This window comes from Chaetodon auriga, chromosome 11, assembly GCF_051107435.1.
Source record: "Chaetodon auriga isolate fChaAug3 chromosome 11, fChaAug3.hap1, whole genome shotgun sequence".
NCBI lineage: Eukaryota > Metazoa > Chordata > Actinopteri > Chaetodontiformes > Chaetodontidae > Chaetodon > Chaetodon auriga.
This window is the reverse complement of record NC_135084.1, coordinates 18,617,162-18,644,072: the sequence shown is the minus strand read 5'-3', so window position 1 is coordinate 18,644,072 and position 26,911 is coordinate 18,617,162. Positions and strand designations below refer to the sequence as shown.

The 26,911-nt window shown below is 41.2% G+C and overlaps 1 protein-coding gene across 3 annotated transcripts in view; it reads right to left on the bottom strand.

Moving 5' to 3' along the window:
* Positions 1 to 26,911, bottom strand: part of rgs7a (regulator of G protein signaling 7a) — a 50,947-nt gene that overhangs the window by 22,579 nt on the left and 1,457 nt on the right. For 2 of the 3 annotated variants that reach the window (XM_076742827.1, XM_076742828.1), the window contains exon 3: positions 1,016 to 1,112. In XM_076742827.1, coding sequence (XP_076598942.1) covers positions 1,016 to 1,112 — 97 coding nt within the window. Of the gene's footprint in view, positions 1 to 1,015; positions 1,113 to 26,911 lie in introns of those variants that run through there. The other variant, XM_076742829.1, reaches the window with a different exon arrangement.

Below are 26,911 nucleotides of genomic sequence, written 5' to 3'. Positions count from 1 at the left end.
GTGAAAGAATTACAAGGTTTGGGTTATTAATCTGTCATCAGACGTTTAGAAAACTTTAATATTTTATCAGGATTTGATACTGTATTAATCAGTTTTTCATGAACTGATAAAGGCTTTTAATTTGATGCTGTAATACCAACCTGTCCTCACACCAAAATGACTGAACAGGTCAATTGATATGACTCTCAAAATGACATATATTGGAGAGTTCCAACAGTGGACCTACTGGACCTGGTGGTTCACACTGTGAAACAGGTTTAGTGATAAGGAGCACCAAAGCTACTTCATTAGGTTTAGGGAAAAGATCATGGTTTGAGTTTTAACATTTGTTCCGTGCGTTACGTAACTGAAGTACGTCACATGAGTTAAAATAAGCTAGCATTGATTTTCAGTTTCACGTCAGACACAAACAGCAGTCTCCTGGGTGAAAGTCCTGTGTTTGTCCATCCAACACACCTTCCTCCATGTGCAGACTTTCTTGCTCTTTATGCTGCGTCACCTGACTTCCTCCTTCGCTCCCGTCATAATTACTACGACCACTAGAGGTCACAGCCTGACCATAAACATAAATATGGTTCGTAATAACCTGTTTGCACAGACGACCTATACGGCTGTTTTCCTGGTGAGGTCAGACTGATAATATTGTAAATTTAATTCATATATATTACAGTACTCAGTGCATTGTTGATTTTTTTTTATCTTTGTTTACAGTAAAAATAACAGCGACGATGGCGTCCGTCCTCTTAGTAGTGTTTAACTTGACTAATCTGTTACAGTGTCACTCCAGAGTGGATTCTTATCTATTAGTTTGCACAGCTCGGAAATCCAATATGATCCCCTTGACATTCTGGCTATGCTGGTGTGAAATGCAAAATGGACAAATCTCTAAATACTTTCTGTGTTTTGTTTGGCAAGAAGAGAGTACTATTCGGGCATTTAGTGGGTGGGAGCCAAGTGGAGGAGAGAAGAGGAGAGAAGGGACCAGCGCAACAGAGCAGAGATATAAAAGCCTTACCTGAAAAAACACTGGGGATCTTGGTTAGAAAACTTTTCACCGTTCGGATGGGGATGCCATTTTTCTCATCCTGCATGCGTGCTATTACTTCCTCCATCTGGACAACACAGAGACAGAGAAGGAGACGAGGAGGGAAGGGGGAGAAAGAGCAAGTGAGAGCATGACTATTTTTTTCCTGAACTTGCCTAATAAGTGGAGGTTGTGTGTGAGCCAGCCAGAACAAGGTAAACAGATACTAACAGGTTCCTGTGTGGCCTAGCCATGTCTCCAGGGGACAGAGTATGAGGCTAGGCAGTTAGTGACTAACAATCACTGCTGTCAGATTTCTGCCTCTCCTCTGACAAATCTCTCTAATTTGTGTCATTTGTCACATAAAACCACCAGTAAGCTGCACTCATTGAATTCTGCAGCAGCTATTGAATTTTGGAAGTCTAGCAATGAAGTTTCTTGTCATTATCCATCACAGAATATTTATGTCCCAAAACAGCCACACATCCAAACTTTGCAGAACAGAGAGGAAGAATTCATAGCATCACTCAAAAGACACAAATGTTTCATGTTCAGCATTGAATGAGTTACAAATTTGAACCAAAAGCTGCACTGAGGGCGAACAGACACAGACAGACACACATCCAAACACACACACACACACACACACACACACACACACACACACACACACACACACACACACGCGTCACTGAGACAGAAATGTACTGGGAGTTGTCTCAAGGGCCTGGCAGGGCAACACACAGCAGCCATGTTTCCAAGAACACACAGAGGGGAGCAAAGCAGAGAGTAGAGCGTGGCCCTGATATGTCAGCTGGATCAGATGTCAAGAGATTTCCCCAAACTCCTCCCTCCATGTAAAAATATACACACGGAAAATATGTCGACGGAGTTCAACGGCCTGGCAGCACACTAATGTACTACATAAACAGGTACACATGTGTTGCTTTATATCGCTACACCTGTTCTGTACCTGAGAGGTTTTCACTGGGGATGGTCTTTTTCCTGTTTTGTCAGCTCTAGTGGTTCTGTCAAGGTTCATCCATTTTTAACACAGACAGTTAATGATAGCATTATTACTGAAAGCTTATTCTGAAAAGAGATGGTCATGAGTATAAGGTCTGAGGTTAAATTAATTAAAGTGGGATTTTTGCTTACAGTTGCTGAACTTCAGAATGAAATGGTTTGTGATTCTCATTATAGTAATACTGTGGCAGCAATGTGTGGGGTGCTCGACCCTGTAAATCTTTGATTCAGTCAAATATTTTCTTTGATGAAATCTTAAAATCAATTCTGAACCTCATAGTAAAGAGAAGCAATATTAGGTACAGTATTCTGATGGAAAAAGAGCATTGATTAGTTTGTCAAGGTCTTAAATAATACATATTTTTTGTTTATGTTTCTCAACTAGACAACCCCTGTATTTAAAAAGAAAATAAAAAAATATGCCCAAATTACACATTTACAGTACAGACAAGTTGCCAGTCTGATAATAATAAAAGGATATTTGACTTCAATCAGGTGCAATGAGATGCATAAAGTTGCCACTTCCACTAGATTTGGCATGAAATCAAGGTTATCTTTTCCCAAAAAAAAGAAAAAAAAAATCCCCAAAGATAGCATGCAACAGTGAACCCAAGATAGACCCCTGGGGAACACCACATGACAGGTGAGGGACTGTAGAGTTACAGTAAGAGCAGAATGAGTCAAGTCAAATCTTTGATTGCAACTCAATTTTCTCAATCATCTGTTAATTAAATGTTTAAACATGTAACAATCATGTACATAAAGTCCAAAATTAAGCCTGTTGCCTACCATCAAATGTTACAATGATTATCTATCTATCTTTCTATCTATCTATCTATTGCTGGTTAGACAGCTATGTTATGTAATGTGCTGTGCTGTGTATTGGTGTCCTTTTTATCTGATTACACACATACTCACACACTAACTTAGTGTGTGGTGTCTCAATGCGGTGACTGTGCACTGCGCTGAAGTGTTATGTGGCTCTCACAGGTCTGACTTCATGGTTCATCCCCCTCAATTTTCTTTCCTCACCATCTTCGTATGACACATTCACGACTTATCCGTGGAACTCATCTGGGTAGAGCTAACACAATTCAAATAAGCCAAGTCTGTTTCAAACAAAGGTTCAGTGTGGGTGAAAATGAATTTCTGTGGCCATATTGGTGGAAAAAAAAAAGCTGAGTTTGACTTGCAAATCTGTCACGACAAGGGTTTAGCAGTTCATGTGCTAGCACTGTAGCATGATGTTATAACGAAAGCTTGTAGCTAGTCAAATACCCTGGAGCTAAAATCCTCCCAGTAAGTGATTGGAGCTTAATTGGCAGTGATGGAGCACAGGCAAGTGCTGTAAGTAAGGAGCTGCTGGAGGAGAGCTGAAGGGACAGCAAGACTGAGAGATAGAGAAATGAAAAGAAGCAAAACTTGAATTCATGACAAAAATACTGTTTTCCAGTTAGTGTCAGTGTGTTCTGTTAACCTCCCGCCCCCACAGATGTACTACATGATGCAGGTCAGTGATGTGCCTTAACAAAATGTAGTAGATCACCCATGTTCACCAACTATAAAATTCTATAAACAACAGAAATTTCACCAAATATCAGGAAAGATGCTTCTGGCTATCCATTATTTCCAAAGTTATGGTTCCATTTTGTTTTTTATTGGTGGATTTTTCTTATTCCCAAACATAACTGATTGTTCTGGACAACGCATACAGCCACAAGGTTGGATTCATGTTTAATAAGTGGCACCGCTGCAATCATAGACCTTCTCTATATGGTTTAATAATCATTCTGGGATGTGCAGGAAGTCAGTGACTGAACTGAGGAGAGACAAGGCAGGTTGAAGGAAAAAGGGTGCATTTCAAAGAGAGACTTTGATCACAACATAATGGAGACTGTTGAAGTTCAGGAAATGTAGACATCTAACAGTTTAAGCATCAGAGGGTGAGATTTTTCTCTGGTGTTCCTCAACCAACACCAGTTAAAGTTAGAGTTGAAAGATGTGTGTTTCATTTCAGGAAGAAAGTCAACCGTTCTAAAATCAAACCAAATATCATTATATCAAATATCTTTATTAAAATCATTGTTAAAATATCATTATATAATTCAAACAAGTCAGCCAAAACTGACAGTGGAAAAACAAAAACTACCAGCATTCACATGGCTGCCTTTTAAGCGCCGCATGCATCCTTCCTTTTGTTGTTCTTAAACGTATCTCTCTCAATCAATCCTTACTGTGCTCGGCTTATATCTGTTGAATAAGTGTGTCTTGTAACGCCATAATTTCTCTCTGTACCTGTGTATCACTGTCTTTCTCTGAGAGTTGGCTGGCACTGTGAGACACAGAGCAAACAAGGACAACAGCAACAGTGATCAATACTTCACACACCCTCTCCTATCTCTGCAAACCCTCACCGCCTACACATGGTAAAATGCCACCAGCGTGAATATTCAGGATCTAAAGCTCTTGAAGTCGGATGCTCTCTGGCTTCATGTTGTGAGGAAGAGAGGAAAGTCGTTTCCCACAAGAGAGCGAGAGTCTCTCTCTCTCTCTCTCTCTCTCTCTCTCTCTCTCTCTCTCTTTCTCTCTCTCTCTCTCTCTCTCTCTCTCTCCACCCCCCACCCATCCACCCACCCAGAGCTGTCTGACTGCGTCTGTGCAGCCTCTTAACAGATAAGAGTGAGTGTTTTGGCTGCACAGTGTGAATCATTGAATAATGATGGCACAGGACTCAGTACATATGAAGTGACTAACAAAAGCTCCGGATATAAGCGCACACTGAGCTCCAGCACACGGCTCCAGGCACTTCAAAGACTATCGCTGAGGGCACTCAGGGCGCAATCAGAATGTTCTGAAGCACCATTTGGAGCAAAAAACATTTTCAAACTGGGTTTGTAAATCAATGCTGGACTCTTAGATTTCTTTTTAGCCTTTGTTAAGTGCACCATAAGTCCTTTATGTGACAGGCGAGGTGATAAAAGAATCATTTATTAGAAAGGTTCTATCTTGAGCACATCGGGAAGGTGGGATGTTTTTAGGAGGAATTTTAAGCAGCTGTATTGTGTGTCCTAAGAAAGTGACCGCCATTCGTTTTCCCAGCGAGAAGAGAAAGGATGAAGGACAAGGAAAGGACACAGAAAGGAGGAAAGGGAAAAGTGGTTTTGTGTCCATGTGGGTCAGTGTTTTAAAGCATGTACCATATGTCAACTATTTTGGAGAGCTTTTTCTTACTTAGACTTTACTATGTATAGGTTGAGAATAGGCAGGTGGATAAACTGCTGCTGGCTCAACTGGGGGCATCCCTTTATCACCCACGAGGTCATTATTAGGCAGGTCATGGTCCAGACCCAGAAGCCGTTCTATCTGGACTCAGATCAACAAGCAGCGGATGATTGCAAATTATTACATTTTCATGGAGCTTTTCTGTTTTAAAAAGCTTTTAATCAAGAATAGACCAGCATGTCTTATACGTTCCGAGACTGTGGTGATTATTAAAGGTGGCAATGTGAATGGTACTGAACCATAATGAAAGGTAGACATTATGATGTTCTGAACCTTTGCTTGAGGATTATTTGTCTAACCAGACCTCCTTGAATTTTATTTAAATACCCTTGAACATAGGACTGCAAGCAGCATCGCCAGCTTTGTGATTTTGTGGCCGGAATGGCATCAAAAAGAGGAGGAGGACAACTGACAGCTTGACCTTGGTGTGTTTTTCAAAAAGAAAAAGGTGAGAGATTAGCTTAGGTGCGATTCCTGTCCAGACAATTAAATATGTATGAAAACTGACTCATGATAGGTACAGATAAACTCAGCATGTGGACACAAAATACTCTATAAACTATTTTTCTACGACAGCTCTGCGGGGAGCTGACTATGACCTTGACATTTGAAGTAAGCAACTACATGCAAGCCATTACACACTCGTTTGTTGATCATGATGATTGTGCTGCACAACCTACAGGTTGCATAAAATAGTTTTCTGCCTTAACAAATGATGCTATCCGTCTCTGGCGTTGACCTAGATTTAAGTGACGGAAAGAAGTCCCACGTATATTTCAAGCAGTGATAATTAGATCAATACCTACATACACTTTAAATTCCTTAAGACAGATGAGTGTTTATAAGAGACTAAATGACCCATCAAGATACATTTTAATGAAGAAAAGCCTTGACATAATGCCCACTAACAAAATGTAACTCAAAACGGTGCACTTATTTACAAAATTAAAGGTGAGCTCATCATCAAGTACAATTTCTGTAAGAAACCTGCGTTTGTCTCTTAGTACGCTCTTTCAAACGCAGCTTGTCCTGGGAACTCATTCATTCACTTGGGAACTCATCTAGAATTCATGCCAGTTTCTGTGTTTCTGTGCAGATGTGAAAACCTCACTGACTGCACTGCTGAGGAAATTAAAAGCTGTCCTATTCTTCTTCTTCTTTTCCTCTCCTCTCCCTTGCTCTCGTTGCCTGCGCTGTGATGGGTGAATGTTACTGCATCAAGATGCACGGGGAGAATGGTGTTACATTGACGGTGTTATCTGAGGACAAGTGTGTCTACATGAGAGAACAGATATTCCTCCCAACAAATATGCACATCACAGAGGAATACATGCATCCACATACGCGCGCACACACACACACACACAGACCACACAGATATTCCCATGACACTCAGAACACACAGTGATTATCAGTCACATTGCAAGCAGAGCATATGCACCCTGGCAGAACTCAGAGATGCGCGCGCGCACGCACACACACACACACACACACACACACACACACACACATGCACAGACAGACACATATTATGAAAGCTTATGAACCCAGAAGGTGGGGGATTATTATATTTTAAAAAGCACAACATCAAAATAGGTGACTCCCAGCTCAAGTCTGGCTGCCTAAGGCAGTGAGAGAGCAGCCTGAATAGAACCTGCGGCTATATAGCATGACAGCTCAACTAGATAAAACAGTCTTTGCAGTTGCTTGATCTCATTTCCTTCTGAACTGCAGTCCTTGGCTGCACAGATGAGGCAGAACCTGTGGCAGAGTCTTAGAGATAGTGTTTCATATTTTGTTTGCCCTAAAAAAACAGCAGTACATCCAATATACAAACCAGATTCAAGGTCAATAACTTTTAATAGGATCAATATTATGACAACAAAACCAGCTCAAAGGTCTACACTACAGCTGCATTAAAGCATAGTGAAGTGATATGTTTCCACAAATGACTCACACATCTTTTCTAGACAGGCTGGTTCATTTGCATATGGAGCCAATCCAAAAACACAATGTTCTTCATGCCATACTTTGGAGGATAATGGTAGGACACAATACAGGCAGAAAATGTGATGCAGTGCCCTCAACAGTGCCCTTCCAGTGGAGAAACTGCGATGCAGGGCCCTCTAAGGTGCCCTTCCAGTGACGAAAACATCATGCAGGGCCCTCAAAGGTGCTCGTTCCAGTGGTGAAAACATGATGCCGTGCCCTCTAGGGTGCCCTTCTGGTGGAGAAAATGGAGTGCAGTGCTGTAGAGGCTGCCCTGCATGCCTTTTAGTGCTCCAGTGCCCCAACGTCTGTTGCTGGAATCCCTTTTTATTTTGTCCCCTTGCCTTCAGACAGCCTGAGTTCACCACTAGCTATATAACTTTGCCTCTCCTCAATAGACAAGGTTCCCTGCCTGTCTAACCCTTACCTTTTCTATCTGCATACAATTGTGATATATTCAAATCATGCTGTTCCTCTCCAGTGGTGACCTAGATTTAGGTGATGAAGAGAAATCTCAGCACCTGATGAACTCAAACACCTTTTTTCAAACAGCTTTAATTAGATTATCACTTCTTATATAAGCTCCAAATCTCGGAGGACAGGTTAGTGTTTATCTCCGACTGAAGGACTTTCTTTCTCTACTCATCGAGAGATGTTAAACATACACGTACAAGTGAAACACAGGAGATATGCTGACCAGAGGCATTTGTACTGTAATGGCCTTTTTGAGACAAGAGCACTTTGCACAGGCACGATGGAGCTTTTATATTCGACTAGAACATTTAAATAAATCACATAACAGCACAACAGCACAATAAAACAACTGAAAGCCCTCATACCAATCTTAATTATTACAGTAAAATTATTCTAAATATATTCAGAGAAAGTAAAAGATGAATTAGTATCAGCACAGTGTTGATATGATGTATGCCCCACATGCTCATATATCACTGCAGGCTGTCAGACAAGTCAATCAGTAATATTGCCTAAGAACAATACTTTAATAACTCTCCATGATTTTACATAAATACAACTGGGTTCACTAAAAGGCTCCACCATTTAATCTATAGAGCATTAGGCTGTACATGATATTCAGGCCAAAATAAACCTAATGATTAACAAAAGGGAAACAATTTATCACAATGCATGCATTTGCTATGGATTATGTTAATACTCTTTATGCATGATACTGAGTCTTTACATCATTGAGAACAAAGCTTTATGATGACTCAATGACAAAATGCAGAGATTAAAGAGTCCTATGGCAATCAATATTTTTATTTTTTGAAATTTTAAAGTCAATTTCCAGCTGTCAGTCTTTCATTTAAATATTCACTGCAGATAATACACTTGAAATCCTACGCCCATGGCATGACAACACCTGAATACAATCAGCCATTCATATATCAGCTGTCAAATACACAGTACAAGCGACATACTTTGCATACTGTTACTGCACCATGACTGTACTGTACAATACCTGCAATTTTGTGCATGAACGGAGAGAGTCAGATCAAACAATGAACGTATTGGCTCGACTCACTGGCTGCTGTCCATTAACATGAACAAAACACTGTTACATTACAGGCTAAATACAAACAGACACCCAGCATGCACCTGTGCAGCACTGCACCACTTGGGCATTCAAAATAAAAATGACCCTGCAGATAGGTGGGGGAAGTTATTGAGCTCATGCTGACAAGGTTGTTGAATAGATGCCATGAATCTTAAGTCTCCGAGTTACCACAGCAACACAGTCTGTGACCACTATCACAAGGACATCTTTGGCAGCTCGCCATCGCTCATTCATAAGAGTGAAAGAACGTGGTCGTGGGGGTAGCATGGGGGCGGGTGCAGAGGGTGTAAAAGATAGAGAGAAAGATGGACATTGCTGCTCCTTTGCTTTTGTTCCCATCACATATGGTTTACTTTAATTTCTTAACTTTACTTGCGTTAAAGAACTTAACTGTACGAATGTAATGTGGTACATTACAATAAAATTTAGTTACTATTACTACTAGTTCACAACTATCACAGTATGATTAATATTATTCCAAAGGTATACTATTTTTATGAAAAGCTGTTGCCCACTTTTCACTACGGCTGTAAGTAACAGTTATGTTCACTGCTGATTAATATACCATTTACTTTCTCCGTTAATTGATCAATTGTTTGGCCTACAAACTTGTCACAGACGTAAAACTAAACCAATCCGTTAATTGTTTCAGCCCAAACCCAGAGGGTGAAACATAAATGACTCAGGGTTATATAGTGGAAAAGACTCTAATACGTGATGAGAGAAAACCTCGGTGGTTTCCCTTCGTCTTGGCAACAGATGGTCACGCTCTGCTTGCTTTGCTCACCTTTAATCTTACATGACTTACCCTGATTTATAATCCATCCTATGTTAAATGAATCTCTGTCGAGTTTCTGTCTTTGTACTTACGGCTGCCTATTTTGCATTTTCATTGTCTCTTTCTCACTTCCACGTATCCATCCAACCCTTCATTTCTCATACGCTGAGGCTCTCAGATGGAGAACGGACAACAGTCTGTTTCACAGCAGGCAAGGATCATAGAACATGAGGAACAGATGCCCAGGTGACAGCACTGCCTGGTGTGTAGGCAATTACTCCATCCAAACTGAAGGTTTATTTCTATATGCTACGAGGCAGATTTGGCTAACCAGTGATTAGCCATTTAACAACATCTGCAGTTTGGTGCTTGATAAGCGCTGCTTTCACTGGCATTCATCAATACACTTCTGTCTCTGTGTACACAATCAAGCTCCATTGAGCCATCAGTCAAATGAAGCATCTGTTTCTTGGGATGTCACTTCACTGTTTCACACTTCAGGATGTTCTCTCACTCTGCACATTTGTTTCCTCTGTCGTCTTTATTCTCCAGTATATGTCACTTGTAATAACATCACATCATAGAACGTACAGTATAAGGAAACCTGAGGAATCCGAATGTTCCTCTGCCATTTGCAGCTCGTGTCTTTATCTTTTTCAGCAAACTGCAAAGATCTATGAATTTTTTAGATGATAATTATTCCTCCTCGATGCCTCCTCTCCCTCCTCACACCTAATATCATTAATGTGTTTCATAATTTACCAGTTGGTACTGCTTTGTCCATTATTTCCACAGAAGACTGTGATAAGATAAACCCGATGTCACTGTAAAACAATCTTGCTCGCAGCAGCAACAGCAGCAGTTTTATAATAAGCAAGCTCTGATGGACGTTGAAGGATAGATGGCCGTCTTACTTTAGACTTTGTTTTGTTTTTTTTCTGGATGATTACAAATGGATGAAGTCAATAATAATGTCCCCTCAGCTTTCAAATGCTCCTCGAGGTGTGACCGAGAGCCTTACAGTGGCTTGATCTGATTTGGTCTGATTTGCTAATGGATGAAAGTGAGACTGATGTTTGCAGGCAAACAAGAAGATCTTTGATTCCTCGTGTGCTGCTGTTGACTTACGGTCACCTTAGCGGCATGTTGTTGTGTTGTTTTTTTTGTGTGTTTAAAGATAGCATCTTTTCTCTTCCGAGCACTATTTGTTAGTTTGTTTGAAAGGATGATAATGCGATGAATACATCAAATAACTGAACTAAATCAAATGTACTTGAAGCAGACTGAATTGTGGATTGATCCTGGTGTTAAAGGTGCGCCTGTGAACAAAAAAAAAGTTGTTTACACTCAGCGTTGCTCACCAGAAGGAATTGTATGTATTCTAACAAGTGTCTTGAATGCATTTCCTTCCTCATAAAGCATTTGCAAAGCTATATTTAAAGCATTTTGAATTCAGAAGTGCTTTCATCCATCTTTACTTGCAAGCAGTCTTGACTTCCCTGTCTTTGTTGGTGCACTGCAGCATATCTCGGCGTCTTACCGCCACCTGCAGATTAGTGGAAAAGTGTGAAACCATTGGCAAAACTGTGTGCGCATACACAAGATAAACAAGTCCCACTCATAAAACAACAGCTCCATAGCCCTACTAGAGGTCAAAACTCCACTGGGAGCCTTTAATATAGCAACATAATAGGCTCATAGACTTGTTGCTTGTGTGTTGTCTACTTCCTTATTGTTTCTTCTCGGTTACTGAATGAAACCAAAAGAATGGGGTGAAAAATAGTCCAATGATTGAATGTAACCAGGATCAGGATGTTCTCTCACTCTTCTCACTTTAAATGACCCATCAGGTCTGGAGAAAATAACATTAAGCCTCTCTGTCAGGTGAAATGTGAACACATATTATAAATCAGTATATATGTAATGTGTTGAAACTGTCACCAGAGGTAGTGCAAGACCTGGCTGATAATTAAGTGCCAGAAATGAGCATCGGACTCATAAAGGTGTCAGTATGCTTCTCTCAAAGTGCTTGTTCCTCTCCCCCAACACCTTCCCGATGTCAGAAGTGATTGCGCTGTATCCGACAATTTCTCTAACTTTCCGAAACCGACGATCCCAAAAGCACGCCCACCTCACACATCAAATTTCCTGGTGTGCAGAGGTGAGAATGTAGGCAGTGTTTGAACTTCTCTTTCGAGCTCTCTTCTTTCATTTTCACACAATTACCTCTGTCACTTTTTGCGAGTGCAACCGAGCACAACACCATAAATGCATTCATGGAGTGACAGTCTGAAAGTGTGCACGGATACCCCAATTTGGATGTTTCACTGCAACTCGCCCCTCCATACGACAGCTGGCTTTTCACCCTGCCTTTGAATGTGGCCTTTCAAGAAAGCTATAAACACTTCAGACACTTGTCTTGAGACGAGGTGTCATATGAGCGAGTTCATTTTGAGCATACTGACACCTTTAGTGTCAAACCCATAACCCATTTCTGACACTGTTGTGCTGCAGTAGCAACGCAGGTTTTTTCAAACAGACTACATCTATTATGCAGCGTTTTTCCTGCAGGATTTCAGAAGTAACAACCATTATTTATGATAGGTCTCGCTGTCATGTGAAACTCTAACTGCACAAACAAATACTTAAATGTGGTGCTGAAGACATTAACTGAGCTTGATGCTGCAGCTGCATAATCTACTTCTAATTTATTCAGTGGATAGTTGGAATATTTCCGGGTTGAAAATCAGAAGGAAATACCAATCACAGCCCAGTGAATGGTGCCTTTGTCTAATCAGGTGTAGGAAAGGTTCACCTCTGAGTGAAGCAGAGAACTTTTGGTCATCTGTTGTACAGCCTTTTTGATGTCTGTCATCCATGGCCTTGCCAGACCACATGGAGCAAAGTGAACATCTGCATGATCTTCGCAGGCTAATAAGTATTTGCTGGATTCTTTTCACTTCGCAAATTTATCCTTCCAGGAAACTGAGGTAATCTAGTTATTTTTCTGAGTAATTATCCCTTTAATCCTCCGACACACCTTTCACAGTGTACTACTTGGTTGGTGGTGGATCATCATCTCCATCAGTTCCTTGCTGGAAGTGTAATAATCAAAACTCAGTGGTAAAGCATTCCCGCGCACAACAGCAGAAGCAGCAGTTGCAGCATTGTCAGCTGTTTTGATGGACAGATGGCATTATCACTATTTCATTTAGAATGCTTTCCAGATGGTTGCCAACAGATCAGCATCCACGGCGCCCTCCTTCACAGTATTTTCATCAACTTCTACAGCTTTTTAGAACACACGGCCTCCTTCCCCCTCACGTCCCCAGAGAATCATCGTCCCTGGCGAACGGCTGCAGAAGGATGTTCAATATTTCCCCCGACTCCCCAACATCACCCTCCCAGAGGGACAACCCTCTACTAGAGAGACAGAGACAAGCATTGAATCATGGATGAGAGGAAGTCAGCCAGCAATGCCTGCTCCTTGAAAAAAAAACACTGGCATTTATCCTCGTTTGACATTGCTGCAGCTAATGCAGTTCTTGTTCCAAATTTGCCAGCCGGTGGGTTTCTGCCATCTCATGCTTTATGCATCTACAGCACATTTTAAAGTATTATACGATTCTCGAAGGACTATAGTGTAGCCCCATGTTCCAATGCAAATTAAAGCTCTATGTGATGGCTCTTTCAATTCTTACCATCGTTGTCGTTGATTCTTACAGGGTTTAACAAACCGTTTAGCTTAATATCGAGCGCTTCACAATTTCATATTCTAATCTATGGTATAATGAATGCTTTACTCTTACAGCTTTCCCCTTTTTCTTTTTTATACTTGAAATGGTATAACAATCTTGGTGCTGTTTGTGTGTTTCTCCATCAACTATGATCTGCAAGCACCAGGCTTGTTTATGTCCAATAACTGAAGTGAAACGGACGGCAGTTCCAAATCCTTACGTTCTGTCCAGGGTGGTTATAATAACCATATTTCCCTGGCAAATAAATAAACTTACATTCAGCAGCTAGCTTATGAACATGGTAGAACATCAGGCTGCAAAAGAGCCAGATGTTTCCCTCAGGAGGTGCAAGAGACCAAAAAAGAGTTAAATTTTCATTCAGCAGGTCGCTAGAAACAAATAATGCTAATATTGCTCTGTATCTGGTGAATATGTAAATAGGCAACTGCTTTGATAACACGTTTACAGTTACATTTGTTGCTCTGCTCCAAGGTGGTCAAAAAATTAATGAATACTGCTTTAAAATAAATGAACACATGTACCTTTTATTGCTTTTATCCAAAGGTCATTCTCCTTTATATTGTTACTCAATCTTGTTTTTGTAGTTTTTTCTACTGTCATGTACGTGGCACTGCGGTTCTTGCAGTAGCAGGTGCAGTAGTAGCAGTACAAGCGGTAGTAATAGTATTCCTTGTAGTAGTTTTTTTATTAGTAGGCAGCAGTAACCACGGGGACAGTAAGTGGTGACACTGATTATGTCTGGGAAAAGATCCACTAAAAAACTGTTTGTGCTTTTATTTGCTGATAATTAACAAATGTAATACCATGGTTGTGTGATACAGGTGACCCAAGGCACAGTATCACACACTCGCACACACTTAATTTGCTCTGAATTAAATGTCCGTTTTGAGTGTTATCTTTATTGTTGGCTTAATCTCATCACTACGTATCAGTTTCTGGTTCACGTTAGAACAGCACACCTGGGGCCTAGACCTTCCCTCTCCTGTCTCTAGCTTTATCTGACTGTTTTCTAGGCGCTGATTTCTGTCTATTTCTAAATCTACTATGATCTGGTGTTCCTGGCTGGTGGTGGGATAGTGTTCCTAGGGCAAGGCCTTTCTCTCACTCTCGTTCTCTCTCGCTCTATCTCTCTCTCACTCTCATCTTCTTGGTGGGCGGGCCGTGGGCGCGATGACTAAGCCAAGGTTGGCCATGTGCTAGAACATAATCCACTGAAAGCCAATATCCCTCCTGCCCACCTACCATGATTTCATCACTCAAACAGCATGCTATCATAAATTAGTAGATAAAGGAAGAAGAAAGCTGCGTTACTTTCAGATGCAGTGTGCAAAAGTTTTTCGAAAATGAACACAGCAGTTTATCTGATTGCTAATGTTTGTATGTACACACACCTAAAATAAGCATGCTGTTATGTGATTGATCAGCCTAGCACAGACAATTACATGTCCTCATTTATAATTCAATAAAACCATAACAAAAGGCCGTCATTTCAGTACTTGTTCATGATTTGCTATCAGCACTTGCTGACACTAATGGGATTTGTGCTTGGTGCATTTAATAATCATGCTTTTATTTTTGGAGGTTAAACAACACAGTCTGGCCATGGGAATACTGTTGTGTTAAATGAAATCACCCCTATAGTTAATCCTTAATCAAGGCGGGCCTGTTAGAAGTGTCCAAACTGTTTGGCATTACACTTGAGGAGTCTTATCATTGGGCACCAGAGAGCATGTTTACTTAGACTAAGCACAGAGACAAGGAGGAAGAGGACAAGGATGAGAGGAAAACAGAGCTAGAGATCCAGGGAGGGATGCTGGGTATGGAAACAGAGATGCACTGGGAATAGAGAAGAAGGGAGGATGCTGTCTATTTTTAGGTCCACATAACATGAGATGGAGGGGGCCCTCACTCCTCTCCTCCTCTCTCCATCCCCTCATTTCCCACATTCCTCCTTGGCACGTGCAACAGACACTCAGGACGGCTCTGTGTGCCCCGAATACCAATAAGAGTGAAGCAGCTGGATACTGGCAGGCTGACATTCTTCTGCCTTCTCCTGTCTGCAGAACAGAGACAAGACAAGGACTGGATATCTGACAGGACACGCACACATGCACACTTCAGAGGACACAACAGTCAGGATAGACAATAAACCGATAAGAGCAGACTGTTTAACGCAAGTGACACTTGAACTACGGAGCAATGAAGATGATGGAACCTTCCAAAACGACAGCTACTTGTGGAGAGTCTCAGACCATCATCAGGTAGAGACCATTAACATGATACAGAAATATAGATACAGGCAGACGTAAAATTTGGATATACGAACAATTTAGAGGACAGGGATGTTGCAAATGAGGCCACTGGGAAAAAAAAAACTCAGTTCGTACATTCATGCAGGACAGCATCATTAATAGTACATCTTGTCAAACTCGGGCGATTCAAATCAGTACATCCATCCTCACTTATGGACATACGCTTTCTCACTTGCTCTAATACCAGCTCTTCCATTAACAACAGAGCTCTGCTGACATTACAGGCAAGGGAAGCTAATATCGACAAATCAAATCAGTCTGCTGCGAGGAATACGGGACCTTTCCCACCATATCCTAATGCACTGTTAAACCTGACCTTGTCTTTCTTTTTCGCTCTGTGCAAGCTTAGATTACATTTTATATCTTTCGTCCAGCACAAGCAGCAAGAAAGAAGAGGCAATGCTGCCAATATACATGTCCACCAGATCTATGGTGAGGCTTTATTACGAGATGAGAAACTGTTAACACTGTTGAGTCACTGACTTACAGAGAAGAGATGGAGAATCTGATATGCAGTATGTTCTAATTAACAGGACAAAGTAATTTAATCCTTTAAAAGGTAGCAATAAATGGTGTAAACCTGAGGAAAGGTACATTAGCATTAGCAGCAAAATGTACTGAAAGAGTAACTTAATAACTCCTATTTCTGCTGACCTTCTGTGGCTTGAATTTGTCTGAAGTGTGACTGTGGTCTGAAGTGATGTGAGGTGCACCCAAGGGTGTGTCGGTACACTGTGGCTTCACTGTTGGTTGTGGTCAGGTGTAACAGACCATACCCATCAGTAATGGTGGCTGAGATGTGGCAAATCTGGGAACTTTCTACCAGAGAGGGCGGTGAAACACTTTTTATCCATTTGTTAAAATATGAATTCAAAAAGTTTAGAAGTGTAAGGACTAAAACTAAAGATGGGGTGCTGACACACTGCAGGCTTACATGGACTGAGCAGCACTTTAAAGTGTGTGAATGTTTGCTCACCCATATGCATGGACTAGCACAGAAAGTCTGCAACACACACATGCACACGCACACATAAACACACTCGCGTCCTGTCACTTTGTTAGCTAAGGGTGTGCCGGGCACATTGTTGAAGTGTTTGAGATAATAGCATTTGACAGACTGCTGGTGTGGTTGTCATGGGGATGCCAACAGAGCAGCCACCAGCTACCACAGCAGAATTTCAGCCTCAGAGTCTGCAGCCATGCTAGCAGCTGTGTGAGGCTGCTAGCATGGCTGGGCTGTGTGCTATATGCTAGCAGGTGTAATGTTAACCATCTAAATTTTGTGAGTTAGCATGCTATCATTTACTAATTAGCAGTGGGCACAGAGTACAGTTGGAGCTGATGATAATGGCATTAGTTTTGCACATATTTAGTCATTAAGTATTGAGAAAATGAACAATTTTGATTCGAAGATGACACTAGGGGAAAAGTGAGGAGGATCACCAAAGAGATTACAATTCATCCTCTTGGGAACACAAATGTCTGTACAAAATCCTTCCAATAGTTCCTGTGTTATTCCATTATGTATCAAAGTGAACTGACCGTGCCATACAGAGCTACACAGCTAGTATGACTAAAAACAGCTCTTATCATAAAAAAACATCTATTTTTTTTATTTTTTTTTTTAACTGTATATTAATATGAATTTCCACTGTCAACTTTGTCAGAATAGCTGCTATTAATCATCTTGTTTACATAGCTGTCTGGACATGAAAGACAGACTTTGAATTCATTTAATAGGGCCAACTTTCCTCCACCCAGATCCTAATTTACCTTCTCATATTTTACAGCTGCCATAATACCTTTAAGTGCACCTCCAAATATTTTGGTATATGGAAATAATATAGGCTGCTCAGCATTACATAACTTGGAAGCCAAGCTAATTAAACCTCACATTCCAAATCAAACATTCATTCCTCGCCTCCCTGTATTTAAATATAACCTAAAGCTCTTACCTAAACTGTTTAACAGTTTGCTGGCTTGAACATTATCAGGGAAGTTTGCTGAAACATCAGTGTTTGATATAAGGACACTTATGCAACACTCGCACCAAAGCTGCATACATTTTGTTTATGGCTGGAAATCATTATTTTCTGCATATTAGCGGTGAAAGGCACAAAACGAGCTAGAAGCAGCAGCAGGTTGAGTCAAGATGGCGCCCGAGGTTTATAGACTAGGCTGTACTGTGGATGGCTGTGCTTGCTAAGCTGAACTAATGGTGTGAAGCTGTGAGCCTCAGTAGGCTGCAGGTGGAAGCTGCTCAGCACAGTGCAACCTGCAAGCTGAGTGTGTGTGTGTGTGTCTGACTGCAACAATGATGAGTTGAAAAGCACACAGTTCTAGACAAAGGTGTGTCTCTGTCTGTTTGGCAAATGAAAGTGTATGTCTGAAACATATGAAAATGTACCCTTTGGAACAATTGCTGTTTGACTTTTATTATTTCGCTGGTATTGAATTTGTGCAACGGCATGTCATGGCAGGCTCATCACTGAGACACGATTGCTTCTGGGACACCGACTCCTCATTGTTGAGAGAGGCACCGAGCTGCAGGGGGACAATCAGGCCAGCACTCTCAGTTACAGTTCCAGTCAATTTGGATGGAAAATGCCACATCCACTGGTTGTTTGTTTAGAGAGAGTTCCCAATAAAGCTATGAGTCACAAGTGAATCATTTCACACAGGAGGAGAGATGACTGTGCTCCGGCAGGGTCTAAATACATTCCTCTCCTCTCTTTTTCCCTGTGTGAGGATAAAAGCTGACTGGAGTGGCATGAGCTCTGACTAGGGCTCTGATGACTTCAAAGAGAGGCGAGGGATGTGAGAGGAGGGGACAGAGACACAGAGGTGGATGGATGCTTCACTGGTAAGGAGGGAGGGGTAGAAAGAGAGTGAAGTGCACATGTGTGTCAGGGTGAGAGATACAAAGAGAGAAAGTTAGTGCGATATTGCGACTATATGCGAAACATCAAAGACCTGAAACCGAACAAAAGAGGGCATGAGAGTGGGAGGGGAGAGTGGGGGGGAGGGGAGGGGAACAGAAATAGGAGAGGGCAAAGTGTGAACAGAGAGAGAGGGGGGAAGCTGGATGAAAAAAGTCTTGGGACTGAGAGAAATGTTTTCAGAAGTCTAGACAGAGACAGAGACAGAGACAGAGACGTAGAAAAGTAAAAGGATGTTTTGCAGAGAAACTACATTCTAGCTTCAAGCTGCCAAAATACACTGCAGAGAAGGGAGGTAATGCGTGAAATACTCTGCGGAGAAGATAAGATTTCCTATTTCTATTTACTTTTGAAGGTTCTTGACATGCAAATATGATTTTAGCTTTGGCAATGATTTGAGGCTGCTATGAAATATACAGTGCTTGTTTTGGAGAACGGCGTTCCTCCGATAATTTATTTATCTTTGGCCGAATGCTTCAGTGGTTGTATTCACAGATTTGAGAAGCATTGACATTTTTGGAGAAAAAAAAAAGTTTATTTTTGCAAACAGGAAAAATTAGGTGATAGTGTCATAGTGGATCTGATGTCTGATACACTAATGCACATAAGATGACAGTTTTCACAGTGTACACAGATCTTAAATACCTTGCAGTTGTTATCTGACTTAGGCCACATCAGGAGGAAAATGCTGTAGACCTGCCTTAAAGTACGTGACAAGGAATCATTTAGTATGGGCTAAACGCAACCGAAGATACTTCGGTTGGCGGACGCAATTGCAAAATGAGAAGCCATCAGGATGCAGAGCATCTACGATAAACAGAGACACAACGTCTAACCCATCAAGACATAGAGACAAGCAGGCAAGCGGGAATTTATACTTCGTAGACGGAGTGTGGGAAGGAACGAGCTGTCACCAGAAACAACAGGGGAGTGCATTGAAGTACAGACTGCATGGACACAGTTGCGATGCAGATGGTCTATGTAGAGATGGGGGGGGGGGGTCAGGAGAGGAGGGACGGAGATATAAACAACGAGAGAATAAGGACAAGTAGATGTTTTGGACGGATGCACAGGCACATACCCAGCACGTGTGAATGCAGAGAAAGAGAGCAAAGGCGTTCAGATGAAACTGTCATCCTGTCTGTTTCCCTCTACATCCTCTCATTTTCTCCTTTTCATTTTAGTCCGAACTGAGCATCTCTGTCCTCATTAAGACCATCACATTAGAGATGGCAGAAGATTCATTCACAACTCTGGCAGGGGTTCTCCTGTAATCTTTGGCTAAATGTTGAGCTGGAATTAAATGACCAGACAGAAGCGATGCCTGAGTCAGTCTGTATCTTAATGCCCAGGCTTCCTTAGACCCTTATATAACCCTAACAGACAGGACTAAAGACTCCAGCTGTGGCAGACATACACAGAGAGGAGAGCTTAGAGCAAGACAGGCCTAAGTATCTTTTCACTGTCTCCACAGAGCAGCCCAAAACAAACCCGGTGAAGTCCACTATTACATCTTTCACCTCACTGACTAACCCTGCAGAATCAGGTGAACCATGCCAAAATTTTTCATTTAATGTACCAAGCTAGTTTTTGCCATGCAACTTTGTCTCCCACAATGCAATTCATATGCAACTAATGCTCCTGATTTATGCTCACTGGTAGCATTTAGTGTCAATGCAGGAAGTGTTGTGCCATTTTGAGTTCAATGGCCAAATAAAGTGTGTTTGGATCCTGTCATATGCTCAAATGTTGAATTTTGTAATGTTTAAGCACAATCATTCAGCAACCTCTGCCTGAAGTTATCCACACTCTAAAGAAATAGTCTTACCTTTTTAGAAATATGCTTATTCACTTTATTGCAGAGATTTAGATGAGGAGGTTGATATCACTCTCAGTATGTGTCTGTTCATTGAGCGGGAGCCAGCAGCTGGTTAGCCTAGCTTTAGCATAAAGACTGGAAACAGAAGGAAACAAAAATCACCTACCAGCATCTCTAAAGCTCACTAATTAACACAGCATATCGAATGTATTTAATCTGTACAACACGTAAAAAACATGTTAATTAGTGAGCTTTAGTGTCACATATGCTCAGCTCAGCTGTGTGGCAATGCTGTGTGCCCCCATGTCGTTTTTGTTACAACCACAGGGGGCACCAATGGTGTTAAAGTTTTGTCAGATTATGCATAATCAAAGCAGCATTACATGTGCCCCAACACTATTTTGCTATTGAAAAATAGTTGGATACTATATGAAAATATTTCTCGGTTATCTGGTTGCAGAGTGTCACTTTAATGGCTCCAGCCTCCAGCACAGTTAATAGCTCCAACCAAAAGAGGCTATAGGATTTAAATGTTTCATAGCCACTAATGTTGATTAATCGACAAGCTATCACAGAGAGAGTACTTATGAGTATTCAGATGTGGTAAGTGATAGTCATAACTTGCCTCTGATAATGCCGTCTACTGTGTATATCTTCCCTGTGTGCCTCTCTCTCTGCTTATTTAGTCTCTTTAAAGACCAAAAGTAGGAGTGTGGAGAATTAACTACTCATAAACTATACTGTACACATATCATTTTGGTTTTATCAAGAACGCATCTATTTGCTAATGGCATCTATGGACTGTATCAGTTATACATTGCATTGTGACAAGATACAGCATGGCCAGGTGGATTATTTCAGTCCACAGTACCATGATGAGATATACTGAAACTACTCTCCCATCGCCTGTGGTGTGTGTCATTAATGCCAGCCCCTCTAATTGCCGTTTAGGTATTGATGTCAGCAAATACAAGCAAAATGGATTAGTTTGAAATGCACAAAGCCATAAATGCCAATTTTACATCCAACAGTGTCTGCCAGACACCCACACTTTCCCTCAACAGAGTGTGCAAAAAAGAACATGCGTGTTTTCATACACAGGAAGAGAAATCGCCTGGCTGGCAAGCTGACACACAAAGAGCCCTACTTCACACACAAAGATTTCTCTCTGATCTGGCAATTATAGATCATCCCACCTCACCCCCCACCCCCCCCCCCCCACCCCCTTCTCTCTCCTGGTCTTCCTGATCTTCTGATTGCAGATTGAGGGAGACAGGCAGTACAAGAACCCTTCAATCTGGCTCTTAACTGAGAAAAAGCTGAAAATGTATTCAGTTCCCTCCGCTTTATGACTCACGAACAATGTAGGATGCTCGGGAAATCATATTGATAACAGAGCAGGCTGATATAGGGTAGGTTTAACAGATGTAGATTAGGCCTGGACTGAAAAATGCTTTCCAATGAGGAGCTCTATGCTGAATTTGTTGTAGTCTAAACCAAGGAACGGCGCATTAATAATGGCTGCAGTTCTGCATCGTCAAACAATACTGTATTACTGCTGTGTTGCAATGATGCAGAGGAGAGGGACAATCGTGTTCCTGCAAAATGATCTCTTGTATACAACCACTTAATCAATTGACAAATCAATAGCATGCACTAATACATTTGCCCTGTTTGTTATTTCTATTTGTTCATTACTTCATTACTAAGTCGCGCTAAGGGGAAATGGTTCAAATCTCACAGCGCCTCATCAACACCCTTTTCAGAAGTGTGAAGGACAGAGTTTCCTGAAGCTGAAAACACAGAGAGGATGCTAACATTATAAGAAGGGAAGCTGATAAAGAAATGTTAATCATATTTTTGACTTATGATCACTAAACTATTACTATAATACTATTTTTGACATATTCTGAGATGGTAATTCCTGTTATAAGTTACATGCAAAACCCATTTTGAGATTCTTTGGCAGCTTTCATAAACGCTGGAAAATGTTTCCACATAGCAAACAAAATTGTTGCCAAAGTTATAAATATGACATGTAATGTAGTGTTTGGTCATATGACATGAAATAAATTGCCTGAGTATGTTGTTTTGAAGCTAATGTTTGTAAAGGAACGACTAGAAGAAACACGTCTGTCTTCCATGTCAGCTGTCAGGGCAAAGAGCTACCTGAACGAGACATGAGAGTGACGATAACTTAACGTTATGTGAGGTTGTGTATTCCATTATCTGACATTGTTTGGCCATAACACCCACAGTTAGTGTGTTTACATACTGTACAGTGGAGAAATGTCCAAGAGCAATAAGAACCACAGACTCACACACTCTACATCATTGACATCTGCAGAAAAGACCAAGTTTCACCAGGGACCAATTACTTCAAAGATGCACAGTTTTGACATTTATGTGAGCACCAGAATGTAAAAAAGTGCTCCCGTATGGACTGAAGATAACAGTGCGATATAACGTTGAGAGTGCTCAATGAGAAAGAGAACAGAAAATAAACATACAGTATAGAATTAATGGTTCTACACAGAGACAGAAGCCACACTGACTGCTCCACGAACAATTACTGGATGCCCGTCAGCAGTTCAGATGTAAATAAGAGTGGGCTGGTGCCTCAGCTGTCAGATACTCCACCACAAAGGAAGATCAGACTCCAGTAGTTACAATACTGTAAGGTATACATGGAGGAAATTGTAATTGTAACAACTTATTTTATCTGTATGGACTCATAAAAATCCTACTTTTCGAGAAACTACAGGAAAAATTTTCTTCAATCATGTGACATTAACTGTTCTCTTTGAAAAAATTCTCTGAGATATTATTACATTCAAGACAAATAATTGCTGGAAGAACATTTTTGCTGCACAGTTTGAAGAGGTCTGTCAGCTTTTGCGGTTGAAGAAAAGATTTTCGATCACGGAAAATATCTCACGGTAGCGATGGAGAAAAGCTTGTGCCATTTCTGAGGGAAAATGTGTCAAAGATATGATAATAGGTGAGGTTGTAAAGGTGGGTGTCTGGTAAATGACAAAATTTCAGTTGGGAGAATGTGGCTTCTCACTGAATGGATGAATGTGATAAATGTAGAGAAAACCTCAGTATTTTAATATTTATCTGCATGTCAGCTCCAATCATTTCACTGTTTTCTTTCCTCTTTCTTACCACCAACGTAATTACAAACAGCACACACATGGCCATGCACACAGGCGCATACATACAAGGACACGGACACACACACACACACACACACACACGCACATACACATTAAGTGCTGGCTGGTGAGAGAAGATGTTCCCTCCTCGTGCTGAGTGCCTATGAACTTCGCCAGAGCTGTTTTAGGCTCGCATAAAAAATTCAGGACTCTATCTTAGCAACATTCGCCCTACATACAGCACACACACATACTCACACATGCATCACAGCATTATTCATGGTGCACACATGTGAGCAGCAATGAAAAAAACATATACACACACACACACACACACACACACACACACACACACACACACAGAACAATCCGGTACACTTGATGATATAAGCCCGATATGGTTAACCTTAGAGCAGCATAATATAACAAAGGCTTTTATATGGTAAACAACGGTCCAGACATGCGATGCATATCAGATGAATTATTCCACTGCACATTTTATTGGCATTTCCTGATAAACCAGACGAGTTCTGACATATTGCTGGTTAGCATCCTCTTTGCATTCATATTTGGTGACTGATTAAATTTTCAGGGTCAGCAGCGACTGTTGTCAATAAATCAGTTTGTCACAAAGCCAGCTGTGTATGTGTGTGTTTCTGCACATGTAACTAGTTAAATGAGGTGTGTGTACTTGTGTATTTACATTTATGTGTGTGCATGTGTGCCTGTTTGCAGTCCATATATATGTGTGTGTGTGTTTATATGTGTATGTATGTACAGTATATATGTATGTATGTATGTATGTATGTGCATGCAATCAAGCAAGCTGATTGTATGCATGCGTCCTTGAGGAAAACAGACATCTCTGCGTGCTTCTCCACGCAGTAGGTCAACACCTTAGCTCACCCATCCATTTTCATTAGACGTTAATGACAGGAGTGGAGGGGTGGACAGGCCACAGAGAAAGAAAGATTGAAAGAGTGAAAGGATATAGTTATGCTCCCGGTGGAAAGTCTATCAAACCACTTTCTGCCGTCCTCAACCATAAAACTCGCTCTGCTCATGTTACATAATTCTTCCACTACTATACACTACTAGCACATTGTCAACTATCGAGTAGATGTGGCCAGTTGCTTAATATCAACATTAGCGTTTCCACTGTGTATTTACGATATTGATGTACATGAGGCAAAAGCAGCAAAACAGAGCATAAAAGCATGTTTCCCACTTGAGAATTCACCTCGTCTTAGTGTGGCTCAGTCAGTGTGGGTTGGTACACCTCTGCCAAGTCATCTCCATCTGAAAAGCATTCGGGGCACCTGTTCATCCTGGCGGTGTCCACATGTCTACAGACAGCGCTCTTCCAATGGCAGTTTAAGCTAAACCCACTCCAGAAACACGATTTCATCCTCGCTGCCTTCACCATGTTCTTTCATTCTGCAGTGTATCTAGGTCAGTCAGTGTACAGAGCCAAGCTGCGGCCATGTGTGGTCAAGTGCGGAGAAGTGAAGCATTTGATGATGTATGAAAGCTGGGTGACAAGATATTAATCTGACCAAACAGCTCTTTAAGTCTAAATTCTATCTTGCATGCTAATATTGAAGAAGTGGGAAAAAAACAACAATATTTAGGTCTTGTTGCTGAAGGTAAAAGCTGGACTGCTTGTCTGCATATTTGGTCGTACAATCCTTCATGGCATGATCGAAAAAGCTGGACTGACGGATCAATAGCAGGAGAAAGGAGGAGACATCACATGTAACTGAATAGCTGGACGTCAATATCTGATGCTTTTATACAGGATGCAACTAATTTTCATGCCTTAGCATATTTTGATAATTCAGTAAGAGGCATGATTTCCTGCACGTCTCCATAAATAAAACGCACAAGGAATGACAAAAGCAGTCACATTCATCTACCTCCATTATCCTCAATATTTGTCCTATTTTACGAACAATCTGGTTTATGAGCCTGTCGTCCTGCTTTGGGAAGATCCTGAAAATTGTGACTTATAAAATAGAAAGCACTCCTTTCTGCGTCAAGCGTAGCGACTCTTCCAGCAAATCTTGTCCCACACTGGCAGTAATATTGCTTAACACACTGTGAGTGCTATAAAATACCGTCAATCCATGATATCATGCTAAGTGTATCCTCGTTCTGGTGTGCAGAAGCCGTCGCAGATGGAATGGGAGCATTCGCTGAAGGGTGAAGAGAATGAAATGAAGAAATTCACTCAACGCTTGAGTCATCCACAAGTAAGATGAGAAAATGATCACTTCATTGGTGCATCCGAGAGTGAAGTAAAACATTACATTGCCCATCAGGCAACGCTGAATTCACATACACACAGCTGTTGTTGCTCTGGTGTGATACTGCAGACGTTTAATACGTTCGTGGGACACCATAAGCTCGAACGCAGCTCCACTTAATTAAAGAATAATGATACCTGGGATAAGAGAATTATAGGCAGTGGATTTTATGTGCAAGAAATGTAACATATGCAGCGTGGATTATGCTAAAACAGATCAGAAACATCATTTAAATATGAGACAATAACAGCTCCACCAGGGAACAGAAGCCTCTCCTGATGGCAACAAAAGCAATTTTCGGAACGACTTATTTGTAGGTTTGTCTTAAATTTGGATGGTTTTGTGCAGGGAGGAGACACAAAGGGCAGCGCACACACGCTCACCATGAGAGATTTCGAAATTTCTGTAAACTATAATTGGACCTCAAGCCTCACAGTAAACAAATGCTACCTTCCCTGCAGATTATTATTTCATTAATCTGTTTGATGTTTGGAGCAGCACTGGATTAAGGTGCCTCAGCAGCGGGCCATTTCTCTCCACTCCCTCTCTCTCTCTCAACTCTCTAATGTCGTAACAGATTTAACCATGAAGAAATACAACACTGGCAGAGTAATGAGCAATGGTTAAAAAGCCCTTGGTTTCCTCTCGGTTCCATTAATATCAGTCAGTTAAAAATCCATCCTCCAACATGTCGCAATAAGAGATGATGCTTTAACTGCGAAAATGTGTGCAAGCCTATCACAGCGTCTCATGATGTGTGTGTGTTTGTACATGTGTGCGAGCATGCTCTGAATATTTGCATGTTGTGTATGATGTGTGTGAAAAACGACATGATCCCTCCATGCACTCATCAAGCTGATGCAGCATTACAACCCTAAATCAACCATGGCGCATGAACACCGTCGTCATTTGTAGCAGCAATTTCCAAAACACAGCTCATTGTC